This window comes from Anabrus simplex, chromosome 14 (assembly GCF_040414725.1).
Source record: "Anabrus simplex isolate iqAnaSimp1 chromosome 14, ASM4041472v1, whole genome shotgun sequence".
In the NCBI taxonomy this organism is placed as follows: Eukaryota; Metazoa; Arthropoda; class Insecta; order Orthoptera; family Tettigoniidae; genus Anabrus; species Anabrus simplex.
The window spans coordinates 97,745,371-97,767,238 of record NC_090278.1 but is presented as its reverse complement, the minus strand read 5'-3'; the positions used below and the strand labels follow the sequence as shown (position 1 = coordinate 97,767,238).

General features: G+C 38.4%; 1 protein-coding gene and 1 long non-coding RNA gene across 2 annotated transcripts in view; one reads left to right on the top strand and one right to left on the bottom strand.

Moving 5' to 3' along the window:
* LOC136885488 (uncharacterized) overlaps window positions 1-21,868 on the top strand; it is a 154,273-nt gene that overhangs the window by 44,986 nt on the left and 87,419 nt on the right. The window lies entirely within an intron of this gene.
* LOC136885487 (probable multidrug resistance-associated protein lethal(2)03659) overlaps window positions 10,527-21,868 on the bottom strand; it is a 251,334-nt gene continuing 239,992 nt past the window's right edge. Inside the window, exon 25 of the mRNA XM_067158066.2 lies at window positions 10,527-12,858. Within this exon, the coding sequence (XP_067014167.2) occupies window positions 12,805-12,858 (54 nt within the window). The 3' untranslated portion in view covers window positions 10,527-12,804. The remainder of the gene's footprint in view (window positions 12,859-21,868) is intronic.

Genomic DNA, 21,868 nt, shown 5'->3' with positions numbered 1-21,868 from the left:
CGGTAATCACGTAAGGTGGTGGACCTAGAACCAGCCCTCATATCCAGGTAAAAATGCCTGGCATGGCTGCCTCCGGGTGAGAGGCAGGCAAGCTAGACCATGCGGTCGGCTTCAAACATTAATTACACGAGTTCAAAATCTCAATACTTTACATTCGGCTTTACTTCGTCAGTTTTCCTTAAAAACTTCTTTCCTGTCAGCAACTCTGATCAGCCAAGCCGAAGAGCAATCGATCACGGATAGTTTTTAATTCTCTAATAAAATAAAATAAAGCACATCAGATACAAAAATGCCCAACATGATGATAAAATCCCTTCTTTTTTATCTTTCATTGAATTTGGTCACCGGTTTACTGTTTGTAGCAAGTTTCTGGAAATCTTGTATCGCGTAAATTAGGCCTAAATTGACTTTTAAAGGTTATGTTGAACTCAGAATATGGTTTCAGATATAAGTATCGATTCCCAAAAGTTCTCCAGTGCATTATATATTCAATTCTGCTTGTCACTAATCACAAACAGATTGGAAAAAGAGAAAAATCATCGAAACTCCAAAAATTTTGGTTTATTCCTGATCTAGAGCTCAGCTGAAAAGCACACTTGCTGCACAAGCCAGTGGGAAATGATGCAAACTTTTTAAATGTTACACTGTGCAAATAAAACTACTTCTGTTTTTATAAGGACCTTTAAACATAAAAATGTAAAAAGCCCCATATTAGCCCCAAAATAGTAATGCTCATATATGTCAGGTGCAACATCTCTTCTGGGTTCAAGAACATGATCGTATCCGATCATATAAAAATACTAGATTCGTGTTAGGAAGAGCCTGAAAGCCCAGTCACTAGGCCTAAACAAACTCTAGTGCCCTGTAGGAAGTGCGAAAAACCTGTTCGGCAATACAATTGAAAAAAGTCAAAAATAAACATCTAACCGTGGACATAATGTAGAAGTTTTACAAGTAACAAAATTTGACGAAACTAATTCCGTTTTCATGTAGAGCTGTTGAAATGTGCTTTGTCTCCTTCCAGTTGTTGAGGCCACTTTCTGCTTTATGATTTCCGAGGATTCCCTAAATAATACCAGCTGAATGCGATTCTAAGATGGTCCCTTATGCAAGTAAACCGCCGATCGCTTTCCCAGAACAGTACTTGCTCTAATTATCGATAACGGGATGTTAATATCAAGATCCACAGGTATTTTTTATATATTTTTTTATTAATTTAGTCACTTTAACCCTAAGGTCTTATCGTGACTTCTAACTGCAGAATTTACATTAAATTACAGTACAGTGAAGAATGAAAGGAATATAAAAGATTTTGGTATTTTAAACTGAACAGTTAAATTTTTGAATACAGACCAGTGTCTTTGAAAAACTTGATAATTTGTTTGCACAGTGAAGGAGACGAGAGTGCCCCCTTAATATCCTTAGGTATACCGTGGTACTGGCACCATTTGTCATACAGTGTACAGTCTGTAATGATGTGCTTCACAGTCAACACACTATTGCATGTTGTACAAATGGGGCGCAGTTTCTTCTCAAGGATTTAAATCTAAGAATTTCATTTTTTTTCCTATCTTACCTTCTCAAGGAGGTAGCTGTGACTTATCTTGAGGTGGCCGATCCGTATTCTAGATATTAGGACTTGATCTTGCCTGTGAAGGTTATGAAGATAGTGTTGTACTGTAGATTCCGTTGTTACTTCGTGGAGTTTGCTGTTCGAAGTTTGAAGCCATTTTATCTTCCACTGTTGGTTTAATTTTGTTTTAGCATAGGCAATAATGTCAGTGTGAGGGGTAGGTATTGTTAGATCGCCTAGCGGGAGGTAAATAGCGCCTTTAGCTGCTTGATCAGCAGATTCATTGCCTCGAATACCTCTATGAGAGGGTATCCACACAAGGATGACTTGTTTGCCTTCTTTCATGATGTTGTTAAACAACAGTTGTATTTCTTGTACAAGGATGTGTTTCGATGATGGACTTTCTATTGAGTTTAATGCACTTTTTGAATCGATGGAGTTATTACAGGTGCTGGTTTTCAAAATACATAGCATAGCCTGCTTTTTTGCGTACAGCTCATTAGAGAAGACTGTATAGTAATCAGGCAATCGGTATAGCATGGTACGTTCAGGATATATAATCCCACATTTATGTCTTTCCTCACACTTTGATCCATCAGTATAGATTGCAGTGTGCCTTGGGTATTTATTAGAAATTTCAAGAAATAATTTATGGTGGTGAGATCTGTCAATTTCATATTTGACACTGTAATTTATTTCCAAGTTAATTGTTGGAAGGGTAATAGTCCATGGTGGGACATTAAGAGTGTTGTCTGTGAGGAGTATTGGAGGGATATTTAAATTTAATTCTTCAAGGAACTTGGCTATTCTGATATTGAAGGGCTCTGATTGTGATCCTGATTTAGTGTGTGTACCTTGGTGCTTGTTAGGAAAAGCATACAACTTAATTCTTGATTCATCAAGTTGCTACCTTGAGCTCTAAGTCAAACTTAGTTGTCTACGTCTAATTGCGAGTGGTGGTTCATTTGCTTCTATTTGAATGCGGGCTACTGGACTGGTACGGAAGGCTCCTAGAGCAATTCGAAGAGCTGTGGACTGGATGGAATCAAGGATTTTGAGTGAAGACATTCTTGTGGAATTGTATACAATGCTGCCATAGTCTAATTTAGCCCTAATAATGGCTTTGTACGTGTTCATTAGCACTTGGTAGTCTGCCCCCCAGTTCTTTGCTGCCAGGATCTTCATTATGTTCAGCCTTCGCAAGCAGTCATCTTTAAGATTTTTCAGGTGAGGTATCCAACTTAACGTAGTGTCAAATAAAACTCCTAAGATTTTCATAGTTGTTACTGTTTCAATTTTGTGATTGTCCATGTACAGCTCAGGGTCTTGTACAGTATGTTTACATTTGGAGAAGAGTATGCATTTGGTTTTAGTTTTGGAAAACTTGAACCCTGTAACTTTAGCCCATTTTTGGATATTATCAATTGATTCTTGAAGTAACTGTATTTCTTCCTGCACTTAGTATAGTCAGATCATCGGCAAAAAGGCAAGCCTTTACTGGTAGGTGAATGTTGGAGTCGATGCCATTTATTGCAACGAGGAATAATGAGACACTGATGACTGATCCTTGGGGAACTCCATTGTCAATGGTTACTTCATGTGAAAGAGTTCCATTTGTCCTGCCTTGAATTCGGCGATCTTTAAGGAAATTAGAAATGAAGTAAAGCATGTTTCATCAATGTTTCAGTTAGATAGTCTTTCCACACCATCTCATGTGCCTTCTCAATGTTAAAACTAAGAGGTGCTGATTTTTCAGGAAAGGTTCTCGGATTTCTGATTCTAAACATATCAGAGTATCTGTTTTTGAACGTGCTTTACGAAAACCATTTTGTGCATCACTAAAAAAGTGTATATGTTCCAAATACCAGCGTAATCTCTTGTTTATTTTCTCCATTAGCTTACACATTGGATTTGTTTATTTTCTCCATTAGCTTACACATTGGATTTGTCAAGGCGATGGGACAATAATTATCCGGGATCAAAATGTCCTTTCCTGGTTTGAGTATAGGCACTACAATAGCACGCCATTGATCTGGAAATAGTTTGGAACTCCATATATATAGTTGAAAATAGCAAGTAGATAATTGAGTGCACAATGTGGAAACTGTTTTAAAAATTCATATGGAATGGTCTGAGCCAGGACTAGATCTGCCGCATTTGTTGAGTTCTGTAACAATTTCTTGTAACTGTAAAGGATCATTATAAGCATAGTTCGGTGTAGGCGCAGTTTCACTGAAGTCTATTGGAGGGAATTCAGGTTCATAATTGTTATCGCTAGAGATTTTTGAAAATGATTTAGCCAGTTGATCAGCTATTTGTTGAGGTTCATTTACAATTGACCCAGCGACTGGATCTCTTAGAGAAGGAATACAGAATTTATTGTATTTACCACTTTTTCTTTGGATTTTATTCCACATAACTTTTTGTGAAGTTTGGGAGGTTAAGGAGGAGACGAATGTTAACCAGGAGGTTTTCTTACTTTATTTTATTTTATTTCGTGCTATTGCTCGGTGTTTTTGAAAATTGATTTTATTTTCAGGCGTAGGATTTCTTTTGTATAGGTAGTAAGCACGGTTTTTATTTTTGATAGCCTCTTTACAGGAGTCATTCCACCAGGGAACCGTTTTCTTGAAGGGCATAGGAGCTGTTTTTGGGATGCTCTGGTCAGCAGATTTAATTATTACTTCAGTGAAGTCTTGAACAATATCATTGATGTTCTTAGAAGGAAATTTATTTGTTGGAGTTAGATCATTTAAATAGCAGTGGCGGCTCGTGGATATGAGCAGTGGGGGGCGCGCCTTAGTTTCATAATTCCATAATATATCTCAAGTTCTTCAAACCACGTCATCAAGATACACACTTCGAACACTATACGGTGCAATGCATATATTATTATTATTATTATTATTATTATTATTATTATTATTATTATTATGCGTGAATGGTCCCTTTTGGAACACACAAAGCTTTATTTATGATATGCTTTCATCTGTTGACTAAAGATCCTCTTCCTTTCTTACGTCCATTTGGTACCTGCTCTTTTTGGTACTTCATTCTCTGGAGTAACTTCCCACGTGTCAATTTTCTTTCTATATATGTTTCGATTCAAAATGTCTTCGGGTTGAATTTGTGCGTTCTTCATGTCCGCTTTTGTTTGTATTATTATTATTATTATTATTATTATTATTATTATTATTATTATTATTATTAACATTTGCCTGTTCTTGTCCACGATCAAATTATGTTTACGAATAGTTTCGCTGTAGTGATCACTCAAACAAGACACGACATTGACTTTACCAAGCATTTCAAAGTCCATGGTACTATTGATATCACCCCTGTGGTGATCCATTTATGTCCTTTCCCAGAACGGGAGAATAGCAGGCAAGGAATGCAGTAAAAGGTTTCTGAGATATCACTTCCACATATCCGTGCGTTCTTGTTATATACGTCAGGAGAATTAATTTGTCTTTGGAAAGCTCTATTTTCATTTCCTTTGGTCTCCGGTCTTTTCAACGAGAAGTCTGGTGTCGGCCTACCACACTCCTTCAGTTCGACTTTCTTCTCGATAGAAAGAGAAGAAAATGTTAGTTCTTTAATATGTTCGATGGTAATCATACTGTACGAAATGCAAACATAACACTACGCCTACATATAAATCACAACCTTTCTCCTAATTTCACCTCGTCACAGTCACCTCACGAGATCATTCATCAACACACAGCTAAACATCGCGCTCTCCAGTATGGCCAACATGAGTCAAGTGCGAGGAGACAGTAGTTACAGTCGTTACTCGTTTCGTTGGTTAATAATCCTAAAAACTACAAGACTATTTGAAATATATACCGGCACATTTAACTCAGGTAAGTGCCTCAGTAAAATAGTTCCTAGTTTTAGGAGAGAAATGGCACAAACTGACCCCTGTTAAATAGAAATCAAATCAGCAATGTTTCGGGTAGGTTGGCTGCAACCATGGGCCGCGGCAGAAACGCGCCGGAATCTCCGTTAAAACAGCACATCTCTACTGTGCCTCTGATTGGCTCCCTCAAGGCCAGTCAAGCGAGACTCGGAGTATTTGGTCCGCTCTGAGAGAGCGCCCTCCTGCGCCGGGCCAGCAGCGCATCGGGCCGCAGTACAGTACAACTCGCGCCCTTGATAATAATAGTAAAATATTTCGCTTGTTAACATTTAAGATTAAAATTCCCTAATTGAATGGAACCCCGTGGGGGGCGCGCGCCTTAGCGCCTCCCAAACGAGCCGCCACTGTTAAATAGTTATTTACAGTCTTTCTAAATGATTGCCAATTTGCCTTATTTAAATTCCATTTACAGTATTGGGGTTTTGATGTGTTGTCAGGAGAACTTTGATCATCGTTAATTATGATGGGGAAGTGGTCACTTCCTTGTAGAGTTGAATAAATGGACCAGTTAAATAGTGCAGCTATGTCTGGCGTACATATAGTTAAATCTATGCTACTGTATGTTCCGTATGCTATATCAAAACGGGTTGGAGCAGTTGATCAATGATACTAGAGTAAATTCATCTAGTATCTTCTCTATTTCTTTCCCCCTTGCATCAGTATTGCGACTACTCCATAAACTGTTGTGGCTATTAAAATTACCCATCAAAATGAAGGGTTTAGGGAGTCATAGGTATTTTGTAGCCGTCCTTTCGTGAGATACTTTTTCTTGAAATCACTTGATCGAGGATTTAGCGTTGATGGGACTGAAATCTTCCTCCGCGAACCATGTGACCTTGCCGCGGTGGGGAGGCTTGCGTGTCCCAATGATGCAGATAGCCGAGCCGCAGGTGCAACCATATCGGATGGGTATCTGTTGAGAGACCAGACTAACGAATGGTTCATCGAAAGGGGGGTAGCAGCCTTTCGGTAGTTGCAAGGGCGGCAGTCTAGATGATTGACTGATACGGCCTTGTAATAATACTCAACATGGCTTAGCTGTGTTGATACTGCTACACGGCTGAAAGCAACGGGAAACTACAGCCGTAACCACCTCCCGAGGACATGCAGCTCTCTCTGTATGAATGATGTACTGATGATGGCTTCCTCCCGGGTAAAATATTCCGGAGGTAAACTAGTCCCCCATTCGGATCTCCGGGTGGGGACTACACGAGAGGGGGCGATCATCAGGAAGATGGATACTGACATTCTGCGAGTCGGAGCGTGGAATGTTAGAAGTTTGAATCGTTGTGGTAGGTTAGAGAATCTGAAAAGGGAGATGGATAGGCTAAAGTTAGATGTAGTTGGTATAAGTGAAGTACGTTGGCAGGAAGAACAGGATTTTTGGTCAGGCGACTACCGAATTATCAACACGAAATCAAACAGGGGTAATGCAGGAGTTGGTTTAATAATGAATAAGAAAATAGGGCAGCGGATAAGCTACTACGACCAGCATAGTGAAAGAATTATTGTCGCCAAGATAGACACCAAACCAATGCCCACCACAATAGTGCAGGTCTATATGCCTACTAGTTCAGCGGATGATGAAGAAATTGAAAGAATATATGAGGAGATAGAAGATTTAATACAATATGTAAAAGGTGACGAGAATCTAATTGTGATGGGAGACTGGAACGCAGTGGTAGGCCAAGGAAGAGAAGGTAGCACAGTAGGAGAATTTGGATTGGGACAAAGGAACGAAAGAGGAAGTCGGCTGGTTGAATTCTGCACTGACCATAATTTAGTCCTTGCCAATACTTGGTTCAAACACCACAAACGACGGCTGTATACGTGGACGAGACCTGGAGACACTGGAAGGTATCAAATAGACTTCATTATGATTAGGCAGAGATTCAGAAACCAGGTGTTGGATTGCAAAACTTTCCCAGGAGCAGACGTGGACTCTGACCACAACTTGTTGGTCATGAAATGCCATCTGAAATTGAAGAAATTGAAGAAAGGAAAGAATGCAAAAAGATGGGATCTAGACAAGTTGAAAGAAAAGAGTGTGATGGATTGTTTCAAGGAACATGTTGCACAAGGACTAAATGAAAAGGCCGAAGGAAACACAGTAGAGGAAGAGTGGAGAGTCATGAAAAATGAAGTCAGTAGGGCTGCTGAAGAAATGTTAGGAAGGAAGAAAAGATCAACTAAGAATCAGTGGATAACTCAGGAGATACTAGACCTGATTGATGAACGACGAAAATACAAGAATGCTAGAAATGAAGAGGGCAGAAAAGAATACAGGCGATTAAAGAATGAAGTGGATAGAAAGTGCAAGGTAGCTAAGGAAGAATGGCTGAAGGAGAAGTGCAAGGATGTCGAAGGCTGTATGGTCCTGGGAAAGGTAGATGCTGCATACAGGAAAATCAAGGAAACCTTTGGAGAAAGAAAATCTAGGTGCATGAATATCAAGAGCTCAGATGGAAAGCCACTTCTAGGGAAAGAAGACAAAGCAGAAAGATGGCAGGAGCATATCCAACAGTTGTATCAAGGTAACGATGTAGATAATTTCGTTTTGGAACATGAAGAGGCTGTTGATGCTGATGAAATGGGAGACCCAATTTTGAGGTCAGAGTTTGACAGAGCTGTGAGTGACCTAAATAGGAACAAGGCACCTGGAATTGATGATATTCCCGCTGAATTACTGACTGCCTTAGGAGAAACCAGCATGGTAAGGTTATTTCATTTAGTGTACAAGATGTATGAGACAGGAGAAGTCCCATCCGATTTTCAGCAGAATGTTGTTATACCTATTCCCAAGAAAGCCGGTGCTGACAGGTGTGAAAACTACCGCACTCTTAGTTTAGTATCTCGTGCCTGCAAAATTTTAACACGTATTATTTACAGAAGAATGGAAAAACAAGTTGAAGCTGAGTTGGGGGAAGATCAATTTGGCTTCAGAAGAAATGTAGGAACACGTGAAGCAATCCTGACTTTACGTCTGATCTTAGAGGATCGAATCAAGAAGGACAAGCCCACGTACATGGCATTCGTAGATCTAGAAAAGGCATTCGATAATGTTGATTAGAAAAAGCTATTTATGATTCTGAAGATGATAGGGATCAGATACCGAGAACGAAGAATTATCTACAACCTGTATAAAAATCAGTCTGCAGTGATAAGAATCGAGGGCTTTGAAAAAGAAGCAGCAATCCAGAAAGGAGTGAGGCAAGGCTGCAGTTTGTCCCCTCTCCTTTTCAATGTTTACATAGAACAGGCAGTAAAGGAAATCAAAGAGAAATTTGGAAAGGGAATCACAGTCCAAGGAGAGGAAATCAAAACCTTGAGATTTGCCGATGATATTGTTATTTTATCTGAGACTGCAGAAGATCTCGAGAAGTTGCTGAATGGTATGGATGAAGTCTTAGGTAAGGAGTACAAGATGAAAATAAATAAGTCCAAAACAAAAGTAATGGAGTGCAGTCGAACGAAGGCAGGTGATGTAGGGAATATTAGATTAGGAAACGAAGTCTTAAAGGAAGTAGATGAATATTGTTATTTGGGTAGTAAAATAACCAACGATGGCAGAAGTAAGGAGGACATAAAATGCAGACTAGCACAAGCAAGGAAGAGCTTTCTTAAGAAAAGAAATTTGCTCACTTCAAACATTGATATCGGAATTAGAAAGATGTTTTTGAAGACTTTTGTGTGGAGCGTGGCATTGTATGGAAGTGAAACATGGACGATAACTAGCTCAGAAAGAAAGAGAATAGAAGCTTTTGAAATGTGGTGTTACAGAAGAATGCTGAAGGTGAGATGGATAGATCGAATCACGAATGAAGAGATACTGAATCGAATTGGTGAGAGGAGATCGATTTGGCTAAATTTGACGAGAAGAAGAGATAGAATGATAGGACACATCTTAAGACACCCAGGACTTGTTCAGTTGGTTTTTGAAGGAAGTGTAGGTGGCAAGAACGGTAGGGGTAGACCAAGGTATGAATATGACAAACAGATTAGAGCAGATGTAGGATGCAATAGCTACGTAGAAATGAAAAGGTTAGCACAGGATAGGGTGGCATGGAGAGCTGCATCAAACCAGTCTATGGACTGATGACTCAAACAACAACAACAACGGGACTGAAATTTTTCGATGGTTGATCCGGGAAATTGTTTCTTCGAGGAATGGATAATGCAGGATTTTTACAACATAATTTAATTAGGATGTTTGCGGGACCATATAATTTGAACGAATAATGCGGGAAAACATAGTTTCCGGGAACGGATAATTGAGGTTCCACTGTATATTTAGAGACAGAAGATAATACATGCTGTTCTTTCAGGAGCAAAACATGCCATTGTGTTATTAACAAATGTTTTCTTTTCCACATATTTTGTAGTGATCTTGCATCAGTTTTGAGACTGGAAGGTTACAGGTCAACTAAGTTGATACTGCAAAGAAAAGAAATGTCTTCCACAACATAGAAAGGAGGTGTGAGTATTAGTATTAACACCACTTATTATGCAGTCAGGTGTAAAAATGTGGGTTGGTGTATTCGTTTCAGAGGGCTCGGCAGACTGATGTATATCAGCAACTTCTGGGTCGGTGACAGAAGCAACGGGGAACGACCTCGCAGAGTATCTAGATCTGATGTACTCTGTCAGGGTGGATAAGATTACATTAAGAAACACTCTGTTCTGTTCAGTTTTAAAATACATTTATTATCTTATACTCTGCATAAATAGAAAATCAAAATACATTGGTGTACAAAATGTAGGATTTTATTTGTAAAGTCATTTCAGTAAGTACACTTGGGTTTTTCCTTAAGCCTTTTGCAAAGACTGTACATAACAAAAACAACTAACTCCTGCTACCTTTGGGAATCTGTTCTTCTCAATATGCCACGTCTTTCAAGTATACAATGCTTTGATAGTCGCAGGAATGAATGAGAAATGGCATTCATATTGTCTATGGATAAGATTGACGGGTTGACAAGTTTAATTCTTCAATACTACAAACAAACACACATCAACAGAAAGCATGGGAATTGATTACAATAAGTAACGGCAAGAAACAATAGAACAAACACTGACAGATCAGTGTGGGAGGAAGGAGTCCTGGTGTAGTAAGTTTGAAGTTGGCCATGAGGAGCCACGAGACATTTCAAGGCAGTCAAACATCTACTTTGTGTTGTTCTTAGTTCCTCCTTTGTGAATAAGTAGTTTACAGTTGCATACAAAGTTCTTACTTTAAAATACAACAGAAAGCAACATTCAAAGGAATAACACCACTCAATTTTTATTTAGTTGTAAATAATGTTTCATATGTTTTTTGAATAGGTTTTGTTCTATTTCATTTCTTTGTACAAATAAGCAGTTATGCCAATTATTACAATTATTACAGCACTCTCAAGGATGTTGTGCATGTGTTAAGAAAGATAAAGGAAAAATGTGATCCGTAGTGTGGACATGTTGTGATGTTCAGTCCCAAGACTCTGGAGCCAAAAGAATTCCCATTCCTCTTAGCGGTTAAATTCTTAGTCAACTACGAGTCTTTCTTCGAGAAGACTAGAGCAAGCATGAAAACACAAAGGGGCAAGGACAATATAGTTCCATCCTCAAATACAGGCTCTCGTGATCAGCACAGTCTTGATGTGGGACCACCCTTCCCCTTTTCTATCCAACTTCCTGCATCATGACTGAAGATCCAGCGAGTGTTGATGTCCACCCTAGGAAGCAGACACGCAGAAGAAATGAGATTGATGAAGAGAGAGCCTATTATTTGAAGATGTGGAGATATTGTCTCCTCTTTCTGCTGTCCCCTCATCCACACTGACCGGTCATTGTCGTTTTCCCTTTATGTGTTATGTTTCTATGTATGATCTGATTATGTCAATTACACTCAACTTTTTATAAATAAATTTCAAATCAGAATTAAACATAGTGGATCTCCATAAATTAAAAAAATATGCAGGCAAGAACATGAAAGACAGTATTGTACAGTAGAACAATAAGAGTTTAATATAAGTTTGAGAAAGAATGTAAAAATATGTTTTTCATGTCAAAATCTAAAATGTTATCCTTGTTTAGAATAAACAGAGCCATTACAAAGTTAAGAAGTATGCAATTTTCTTTTACCTTATCACTATCATATTTTTTACATGAAAAGGTGAAAAAACCCAGTTTCTTTCAAGTTGAAGCTGTCTGTAAGTCAAGCTACCACTGCATTACAGATGGTACAGTGATGAGTCATGCTAGTCACCAGCTTCACTGTAATCTACAACATTTGTTAGCAATCAAAGAAAGACTCGTAGTTGACTAAGAATTTAACCGCTAAGAGGAATGGGAATTCTTTTGGGTCCAGAGTCTTGGGACTGAACATCACAACATGTCCACACTACGGATCACATTTTTGCTTTATCTTTCTTAATACATGCACAACATCCTTGAGAGTGCTGTAATAATTGGCATAACTGCTTATTTGTACAAAGAAATGAAAAAGAACAAAACCTATTCAAAAAACATACAAAATATTATTTGCAACTAAATAAAAAGTGAGTGGTGTTATTCCTTTGAATGTTGCTTTCTGTTGTATGTTAAAGTAAGAACTTTGTATGCAACTGTAAACTACTTATTCACAAAGGAGGAACTAAGAACAACACAAAGTAGATGCTTGCCTGCCTTGAAATGTCTCGTGGCTCTTCATGCCCAACCTTGAACCTACTACACCAGGACAAACATTACTGTACATTGCATTTTAATTTCTGGAACATGTGTGAAATACTGTGAGGCTAAATATAGGACACAAGACACCATAAAACAAAGGCTTGCTGTCACATGGGTCGACTTTCTATCACATTCGCTGTGAGTGGAAGAAGCAAACAGCATGTTGTTTACTGTTCTTGAGGGACTCTCGTGCCCCATCCCTAGCATTATAAAGAAAGCTCATTTCTTCAATCCAATCCATAGACGACATTCTAGAGGAGCTAAAGAACAGACCTCATTCTGCCTTAAGTACTTCAACACTGCCTTCATTATAATGATGCAGGATGTCGCTGTCCATAAGGGGCTTGAATGCTGAAAATATGCCCATTATAACTGATACTGTTCCCTGTTAGCTGCAATTAGAGATCTTTATCTAATGTTATCTAAACATCTACATTGTAAAGAGAATTCTGTAAGTACATTCACTTTAATTAAAATATGGAACAAGCCCTCAGATCTGTCAACAGCAGCTTAACACTGCAGGCACTTCAGCTCTAGTGACTAGCAGAATAAATTAACTAAACGTTAGCTTGGAATGTTAAGTTAAACACTAAGCAAGCCATCGTCAAGCTTCTTTCTTGGGAGATTCTTGGGACCACCTCTGCTTCTCCTTGAAACTCTGAAATGAGTAAGTTATGTTGGTAAACACAACAGAGTAGATTAACACAAAAAATAAAATAAAAAAAATTTCAACACAAGGTCTTCATCAGTCAAAGAGGGTGTAGTTATTGCGATCTACTTGCTCTATTTCTCTTATTAAAAGTGAAAATACTATGCAGGCAAGACCGTCAAAGACGGTATACTACAAAACAACAATAACACAATAAGATTTATAATATAAATTTGAGAAAAACTTAAAAATATGTTTGTCTAAATCAAAACAAGGTATCCTCAGAGTCCACACTGCATGGCATATCTGCAAGCACATATATTGCCCACCTGAGTGGCTCAGGGGGTAGAAGGCTGTCAAGTTTGATCCCATCTTAGTCCGGTGGTATTTGTGGATGCTGAAATACACCAGCGTCATGCTGGTAGATTTACTGGCATATTATTCCAGCACCTCTACATCTCCAAGAACCCTAAAGTAGGCTACAGGGTGTCCACCAGTATGGAAAACCAGGGAAACGGGAAATGTCAGAGAATTCAATAAATAATGGGAAAACTGGGAAATGTCAGGCAATTCAGAAAAAAAAAATTGGAAATTCATTCTTTTGCCAGATAAAATGGACATACCGTATTTATCCGTGTAATAGAAGCACATTTTTCAGTTTTTATAACATTAATCTAGGGCATGTCTTTTATGCCAGGAATAAATTGTAAAGAAAACTTAATAATTTTTTTTTTTTAAATACGTGTGATCTCGAATGTGGTAACCAATAGCATCATCAGCTATATGGTGCCCACACTGATGTTGCTAGTTTTCTTACCACAAAGATCCAAAAACAATGGTTATGGTTAACTGAGTGGACACAGGAACAACCCACAAGACTCCATGATATCAGGCGTGGATCTACAGATAAATTTGATGTTTCATTCCTTCAGCGTTTATAACAAGTGCTCATTACTGGAATACGTATAGGCCATAGCAAACTGACTCGTGCACATATCTTCTCAAAAAAAAAAAAAGAAAGACTGTGGACCACATTTTACTATAATGCCATCTATACGATCAACAAAGAGAACTATGTAATTTAAACCAGAATAATAGTGTAGGAGACATCTTCAACAAAGATACTCAGTGTAAAAACATTAAGTTTTTTTAGACAAACATCTCATTTCACTTGTTATTCTTTAAAATAATATTGTCTTAGGATTTCGCCACAAATGATCTTTGCTCCAATACGGCTGATGATGACCCCTAGATGGGTCGAAACTAGTACCGTATAATTTTGTAATTTTGTGAATATATTGTAGTATTGAAAAGGTGGAAACATTTACGTTATTATTACTTATATATTAGTACTCTGAGATGGTTGGGAGCTTATTTACACGAACGTCAACAACGTGTCACCAATCAAGGTGCATTTTCTTCGTGGCAATATGTAAAAGGAGGTGTCCCACAAGGGTCAATCCTTGCTCCTTTGCTATTTTCTGTCTATATCAACGACCTAGCTAATCAGCTGACACATTGTAAACGTCACATCTATGCTGACGACGTACAATTGTACATCCATGCAAAACCAACAGACGTTCTGACAGCAATCGAGAAAATTAACATGGATCTAGAGGCCATAAGTAAATGGTCTTACCAGCATGGACTTATTTTGAACCCAAAAAAGTCCCAAACTATAGTAATTGCCCACCCAAGACTTATTTCCGACAATTTCCGCATGTCCATCCCCGACGTACAACTTCAAAATCAAGTTTTGCCCTTTTGCAAGAGCGTAAACAATCTCGGAGTAACCATTGACCAGCACCTCTTGTGGACGGATCAGGTAATATTGGTGAGTAGACGAGTTTTTGCTACGTTGCACACATTAAACAATTTCAAATTTACTTTTCCGTTCAGTTTAAAGAAGAAACTAGTTGAAACCCTCGTTCTTCCAATATTCGATTATTGTGACGTAGTTTACAAAGATGTGAAAACCGAGCTTCGAGATAAACTACAATGTGCACAGAATGCCTGTGTAAGATTTATTTGTAATCTGAAATTTTCAGACCATGTTACCCAGTCTTATGTCGACCTCGGATGGCTACGCCTTGAAGACAGACGCAAGCTGCATACCCTGACTTCATTGCACCGAATCCTTACCTTACAATCCCCATCTTACCTGTATGAACGATTTCATAGCCTTTATGAACACCATGATAAAAACACCAAAGCGCTGAGCTCGACACTGCTCGCTATTCCTAAGCATAAATCCTCAACCTACAACAATTCCTTCACTGTTGTGGCCAGCCGTGAATGGAACTTCCTTCCGCAGGAGGTCAGAGGGATATCAAACCACGGAAGATTTAAAAGTATGTGTTCAAAATATCTCTATGAAACGAGCTCGTGGTGCGACAGTCTTCTTATTCTTCTTCTTCTTCTTCTATTGGCCATTCTTCTTCTTCTTATTATTATTATTATCATCATTATTGATTATCATTATTATTATTATTATTATTATTACTATTCATCAGTAGTGTTAGAAAGTACTCAGCTGTGGTTTTCCTGCATAGTTATCCTTATCCCTATCCCCATTTTGCAATGTTTTGCACCCACAGTAAACACATGAAAACTGAACATTTCGTCAATGTGATATACTTCTGGAATTGGACAAATTAATTGTAAATATTAGTAGGTTTATCTATATTATTATTATTATTATTATTATTATTATTATTATTATTATTATTATTATTATTATTATTATTATTATTATTATTGAAATTGTAATTCGTTCTTTGTTGTATATTATTTTCTTCACAGGAAGCAAAATGTTAATTTATATTGTGTATTATAATAGTTATTTTTATGTACAGCAGGATAGCATGGTACCGTAGTAATTTGTTTCAGTCTCTTTTTTTCATTTATTCAGTATGTTATATATTTTTATGTTAATTATGTATTTCACTGGTTAAGTGTAAGACAGGGACACGTGTCCCTAACTTTGCCAGTTAAAATAAATCATGTCTATCTATCTATCTATCTATCTATCTACCAAACAGTAGCAACTATGATCGATCGAAATTTTCAATGTTTACTATTGAATATTCTGTGTTGTTGGGGAATGGCGAGCTTGACAAATTAGGCCTATATTGCGTTCCCAGTTTTTCCAATCGCTTAAATACATGGCTTCTATAAAAAAAAAATATGCATATAGACAAATATCCACAATCCAGCGAATGTTTGTTTACTATGTAACGAATTATGCGATAGTTACTACCCCGTAAAATGTAAAAACAAACACACACACACACAAAAAAAAACACTGACTGAATGCGGAAAGTGAAATTCACTTATTATTATTATTATTATTATTATTATTATTATCATCTCATTGCGGACCGTGGACCGTGTAAGACGTTTAATGTTCCGCGTGAAGCAATGCTGTTAATATTCGTCGTCTATGCATTCTTACACCTTAGTTAGCGTTACTGGTTGTAGCAGGAAGTTGGTTGATCCTCGCGTTGAGTGGGCTCATGTTTATCTTAGCTGTTTTAGCGGGAATATCTCAGCACTTCCTCGCGCGTCAAGTCGGTACTTGAGATTCCAATGCAGTGCGTGTCGTTCTTACCGAGTGTAGTATAATGGCTTATAAAACCAAGTTTCTTACGGAAGATTAATTATTAGATATTGTTCACAATGATTATTCTGGTGATGAACTTATTCCTGAAATAGACTCAGATAGTGAGAGTGACGAGGAAATTCCGATTCTCGAATCCGATAGGCCTATAGAGAAAAGTGAAGTGCCTGATACATATCATCCTAGTAATTGTCCACCTGTTCCACCCTTTACAGATAATTCAGGTATAAACGTTCAAATAGAAAATAAGCAGGATATTTTGAGTTACGTATTTTCATGAATGACGAATTTTATCAGTATGTGTTTGAGCAGGCCAAGCTATACGCGAGTCAAGTGATAAGTGCGGTGCCCCGGCCTTTCACAAAGAATTCGATCATGCAATCGTGGAAACAGTCCAAAATCCTGATATAAAAATGTACTGGACCGAAGACCCTGTTTTTCATACTTCGATATCTTCTAATACAATGTTCCGAATACACTTCCTTCCTATTCCTTCATTTCTTCACTTCGGTGACAGTAATCATTATGCCAAAAATACAGGCCGTATAAAATTAGATGTATTTTGAAACCTGTGACACCAGACATCACACCCTAAATATTTACTAGAGGTAAGCACAAAGTAACATTTTTCTAACATTTATAGTTTAGGAGTAATTGTAAATTGTATTAAGTGATGCACATCAAGAGGGCCGGGCATGAAAATGTCTGGTCCAGGCATTCAAGTGTCCCGCTCAGAAGCAGGTACTGAACGTGTTATTAAATGCTCTGACGTAGGTAAGCCTTATGTAAATGTGTAATGCATTGTAACACTGGTCGGGCTGCGCCATGTTGAGTTCCTAACCTATCTTTCATGCAAGGGGATCGGACGTTTTGAGGCACGACTAGTAGCTTGTAATATCACATGTAATTTTGTGAATACAGAACAAGATTTAAAATTAAGTGACATAACATTATAAGATGAAAGTTTGTTGGTTTGGAGATTTCGAGTTTGTGAAGTATGTCTGTATGTATTCGGTCTTGATCCAGCCAACCCCAAGCTGCCATTCATATTGATTTATATCGGTTGAGCCAAAACCAACTACAATATATCAGACCTTAATGCAGCTATCGATATTAGCTAAAATGGTTTGGTTTGTTTAAATGTAAACATGAGCATGAGTGAAGCAGCAGTTTGGTCCTGTCTGTTGGCTTGGTTTGATTGGGAAACGTTAGTGTAGCGATGTACTTATTGAAATTTGGTTTTAAAACTATTTTGATATATTAGGACATGTCGATTATATTGTGTGCCTGGACGTAATTCATATTACAGCAGATGCACTCACATTCAGATCAAGTGTAGTTGCAAATAATTTATCAGGGTGCATTAATACATTTGAGGATAAATTTGTGAATAGAGAGGATGTTTTCTGTGTACTTGTAGAGCTATTTTTTTCCCGCATAAGGCCAAAACTCTGTGTTGGTGCCTATCCTAGTACATTTCTCATTTACTATATATTTTGAGGTTTTTAAAAGTGAGGTTATAAAAAAGGTGATAAAGCTATTTATTTTATCTGTGAATGAACATTATATTCTCTTTTTTAAATTAGAGGACAAGGTATCAACTGGCAGTATGCTTATCTAAATATAGGCTATTTCTAGATAGTACTGGTCTATTACCAAAGTAAAATATTCTGTTCATTGTTATTACAACTCAGCAATTCAATACAATAATCAGAAGGTTATGTTTATGTATCACACGTTTACATTCAACCGATGTGTTGGCCATGTTGATTCTGTATTGGTCTGATACTATTATACAGTAGATGGTCTTGGTTGAGCGCAATCTCAAAACCTGGCTTCCAACTGTATTGTCTACATCACCACGTGATTAAGGGCAGAAGTATGTGAACAGGTCGGAAATTTCAATTTTTTTGTTGTTCTTAATTTGAAAAGTGCGCCTTCCTGAACAAGAATATGTATAATTTATATGTATTTTTATCTGATTTCACAAAGAAATTAAGAATAATGTGAGGCCTTATTTTTGTCATGCCCCACTTTTCAAACTCCACTAATGACTATAATTTCTCTACTAATTGCACAAAGATCTTGTTTGATGGCTCGTTTCAGAAGTTGGTACCTCCCGTGTGTCGTGAACAAAAGACTACACATGGACACAGTGAAAGAATTGTGGCTGCTTTTGTTATTACACGAAGTAAACATACTCCGAAAGTTGCGAATTGTAATTCTTAGAACGTCTTTCGTAGAATCTGTGGTATTTGAAACGTGTATAAATATGCCACAAATTAAGAATTTCAATAGGAAACACCACCAAAAAGGCAACAGATACAAGAAAAATACAGTGAATGCTAGTTTTTGAGTCCAGTGCAAGACAATAATTCATCTTCTAACCCCACAAAAACAATAGACGTGTGTGTTTCAAGAGCTTCAAACGATTAGTTATCTTACAGAAGAAAACAAGGAAGAAAATTATACTTCTGGTGGCAGTGTAATGTTAGATTTAGATGTTATATCTGATTTGGTTCAGAACCATGTCATGTGTATGTACTGTCAAAATGTCAATTGTAGAAGATGTAAACTGTAGAAGAGGCCTAGCAAGTAAAATCATTCTAGTATGCAGTATCTGTAAATCAGAACATTCGTCTATGTCATCAAGTGTGAATAGAAATAGAATTTACAAGGTAAATATTAGATTTTCCTATGCAATGAGATGTACTGGGAAAGGCAAGAAATCAAGACAGGTTTTTTTGTTCCATAATGAAACTGCCACCTCAATCAAGTACATTTGTCAAAGCCAACAACGTAATTTTATATTCATTGAAACGTGTTTCCTTGGGTTGTGTGGTAAATGCAGCTGAAGAAGCCAAGCTTTCTAAATGACAGTAGTCCACGAACCTGCTACGCTGGCGTAGCAGGGGGTGAAGTGATACTCCCACGTGGCGCGTCCCAGGTGGCGGATAGGGGGGTCCTAACCGGCTTGCCCGCGTACCTGAGGGAAATAAAATGCCTCTCGCGGACCAAACACACACTCCATGTTTCCATTACTTTTGGTTAGTACCGCAACATTACACATAGCATGGTTCTACTTTCCTAGCGATAAATACCATTATGAGGGGCTGATGACCTGGAACCCCCTGTGGGTGGGGGACGCAGACGAATACACCCACAGTATCCTTTGCCTGTCGTAAGAGGCGACTAAAAGGGGCGACCAAGGGAAGATCCAATTAGAACCATGAAACTACTTATTATTAGTATCATCAGGCAGGGAACACCATGGGTTGCATTTACTTGCGCGTAGTACCACTATGTTAGGTACGCAATAGGTTTGTGATTAGTAGCGACAGTGTGTGAATCAGGAGGTGGGTCCTACAGTACCTGTGATTCGTACCCCTATATGAGCGACACCAGGGGATGAGCAACACTCTGGTTCTGCCTTACCTATGCTCAGTTCCCACTATGCGAGAAATTCCATGGGATAGTACGAGTCCCTGTGGTTAGTACATTAATGTGAGGAACGCCATAGGTTTGTGTTGCCTGCAAATAGCACTGCAGTGTGCGAAACACCATAGGTCTGTGTTACATGTGCGCATTACACTACCTGTGAGTAGTACCATAATGTGTGGAATGCCGCGAGTTTCCGTTACTTTTGATTAGTATCGCAACATTACACATGGCATGGTTCTACTTTCCTAGTGATAAATACCATTATGAGGGGCTGATGACCTGGAACCCCATGTGGGTGGGGGACGCAGACGAATACACCCACGGTATCCCCTGCCTGTCGTAAGAGGCGACTAAAAGGGGTGACAAAGGGATGATTGGATAAGAACCATGAAACTAGTACCACCACACAGGGAACACCATGGGTCTCTATTACTTGCGCGCAGTACCACTATGTTAGTTACCAAATAGGTTTGTGATTAGTAGCACTATATGAGCGACACCAGGGTACTGGCTTGACTATGATTAGTACCCACTATACACACAACACCACAGAATAGTACGAGTCCCTGTGGTTAGTACACTTATGTGATGAAAACCATAGGTTTGTGTTGCCTGTAAATGGCGCCGCCATGTGCGAAACACCATAGGTCTGTATTCCATGTGCGAATTTCATCACCTGTCAGTAGTACCATAATGTGTGGAATACCGCGAGTCTACGATGCTTTTGATTAGTACCGCACCATGACAAATACCGTGGTTCTACTTTTCAAGTGATAAGTACCATTATGAAAGGCTGATGACCTGTATTTTGGACCCCTTTAGCTTGTAAGCATCATCGATTCAGTATTTTGAGCTATAGAAGTAGTCCCTTGGTCAGTATTACTATTGTTTACCGTCAATTTCTGAGACTGAGGCATTGTGGGTCGACTCCACTGATTGCTTTGAATTCTGGTCAGTGGTGTATTTTGGATTTTTATTTTGTCACTGCATTTCGTCTCATTTCGTACCATCAGGGGCCGATGACCTAGATGTTAGGCCCCTTAAAACAACAAGCATCATCATCATGACCTGGATTTTGGACCCGTTTTGACTATAAGCATAATCGATTCAGCACTGTGCTATAGAAGCAGTCCCTTGGTCAGTAATAATATTGTTTTGTGCCATCTTCTGTGCAGGTGAGGTACTGTGGGTCAGATCCACTGATCGTTTTAAATTCATATCGGTCCATCCATTCATTCTTCGTCCTCGCATTTTGAATTCTGATCAGTGGAGGATTTTGGACTTTTAAGTGGTCATATAATTTAGTCTCATTTCGTACCATTAGGGGCGATGACCTCGATGTTAGGCCCCTTTAAACAACAAACATCAATCATCATCATCATCATCATCAATCAAATGACAATATTAGTGATGTTGTTGCTTGTGATGGAAGTTGGCTGGATATACATCACTGAATGGTGTTGTAAGTATAACATCTGTAGATTCTGGGAAAAGTCTTGGTTGTAGAATGCCTGACAAAGTACTGCCATGGTTGTGCTGTAACCCAGAATGATCATAAATGTCGGGCCTAGTGGTAACATGGAGGCTACAGGTGCTGTGGCAATGTTCAAACGTTCTTGGTGTGAGCGAGGTTTGAGATATGTGAAGTACCAGGTGATGGTGATTCCAAGGGAGTAAAAAAAAAGTAAAATGACTGTAAACCATATGGGAACAATGTAAAAATTGAAAAAACTTGAGTGTGTTGGCCATGTGTAGAAGAGGTAGGCTTAGGAAGTTGAAGAAGGATTTGGGTAATCAGTGGTCGAGGGAGGTTACCTGGTGCAGAAATTGATAAGCTGCAGCTGTATTTTGGGCTTGCTATAAGAAGAAATACAGGAAACCTTCAAGCAATGACAGGCCATAAAAGCAACATTATACCACAAAATGTCAACAGATGAAGAACAAAGACATGACCTGTGT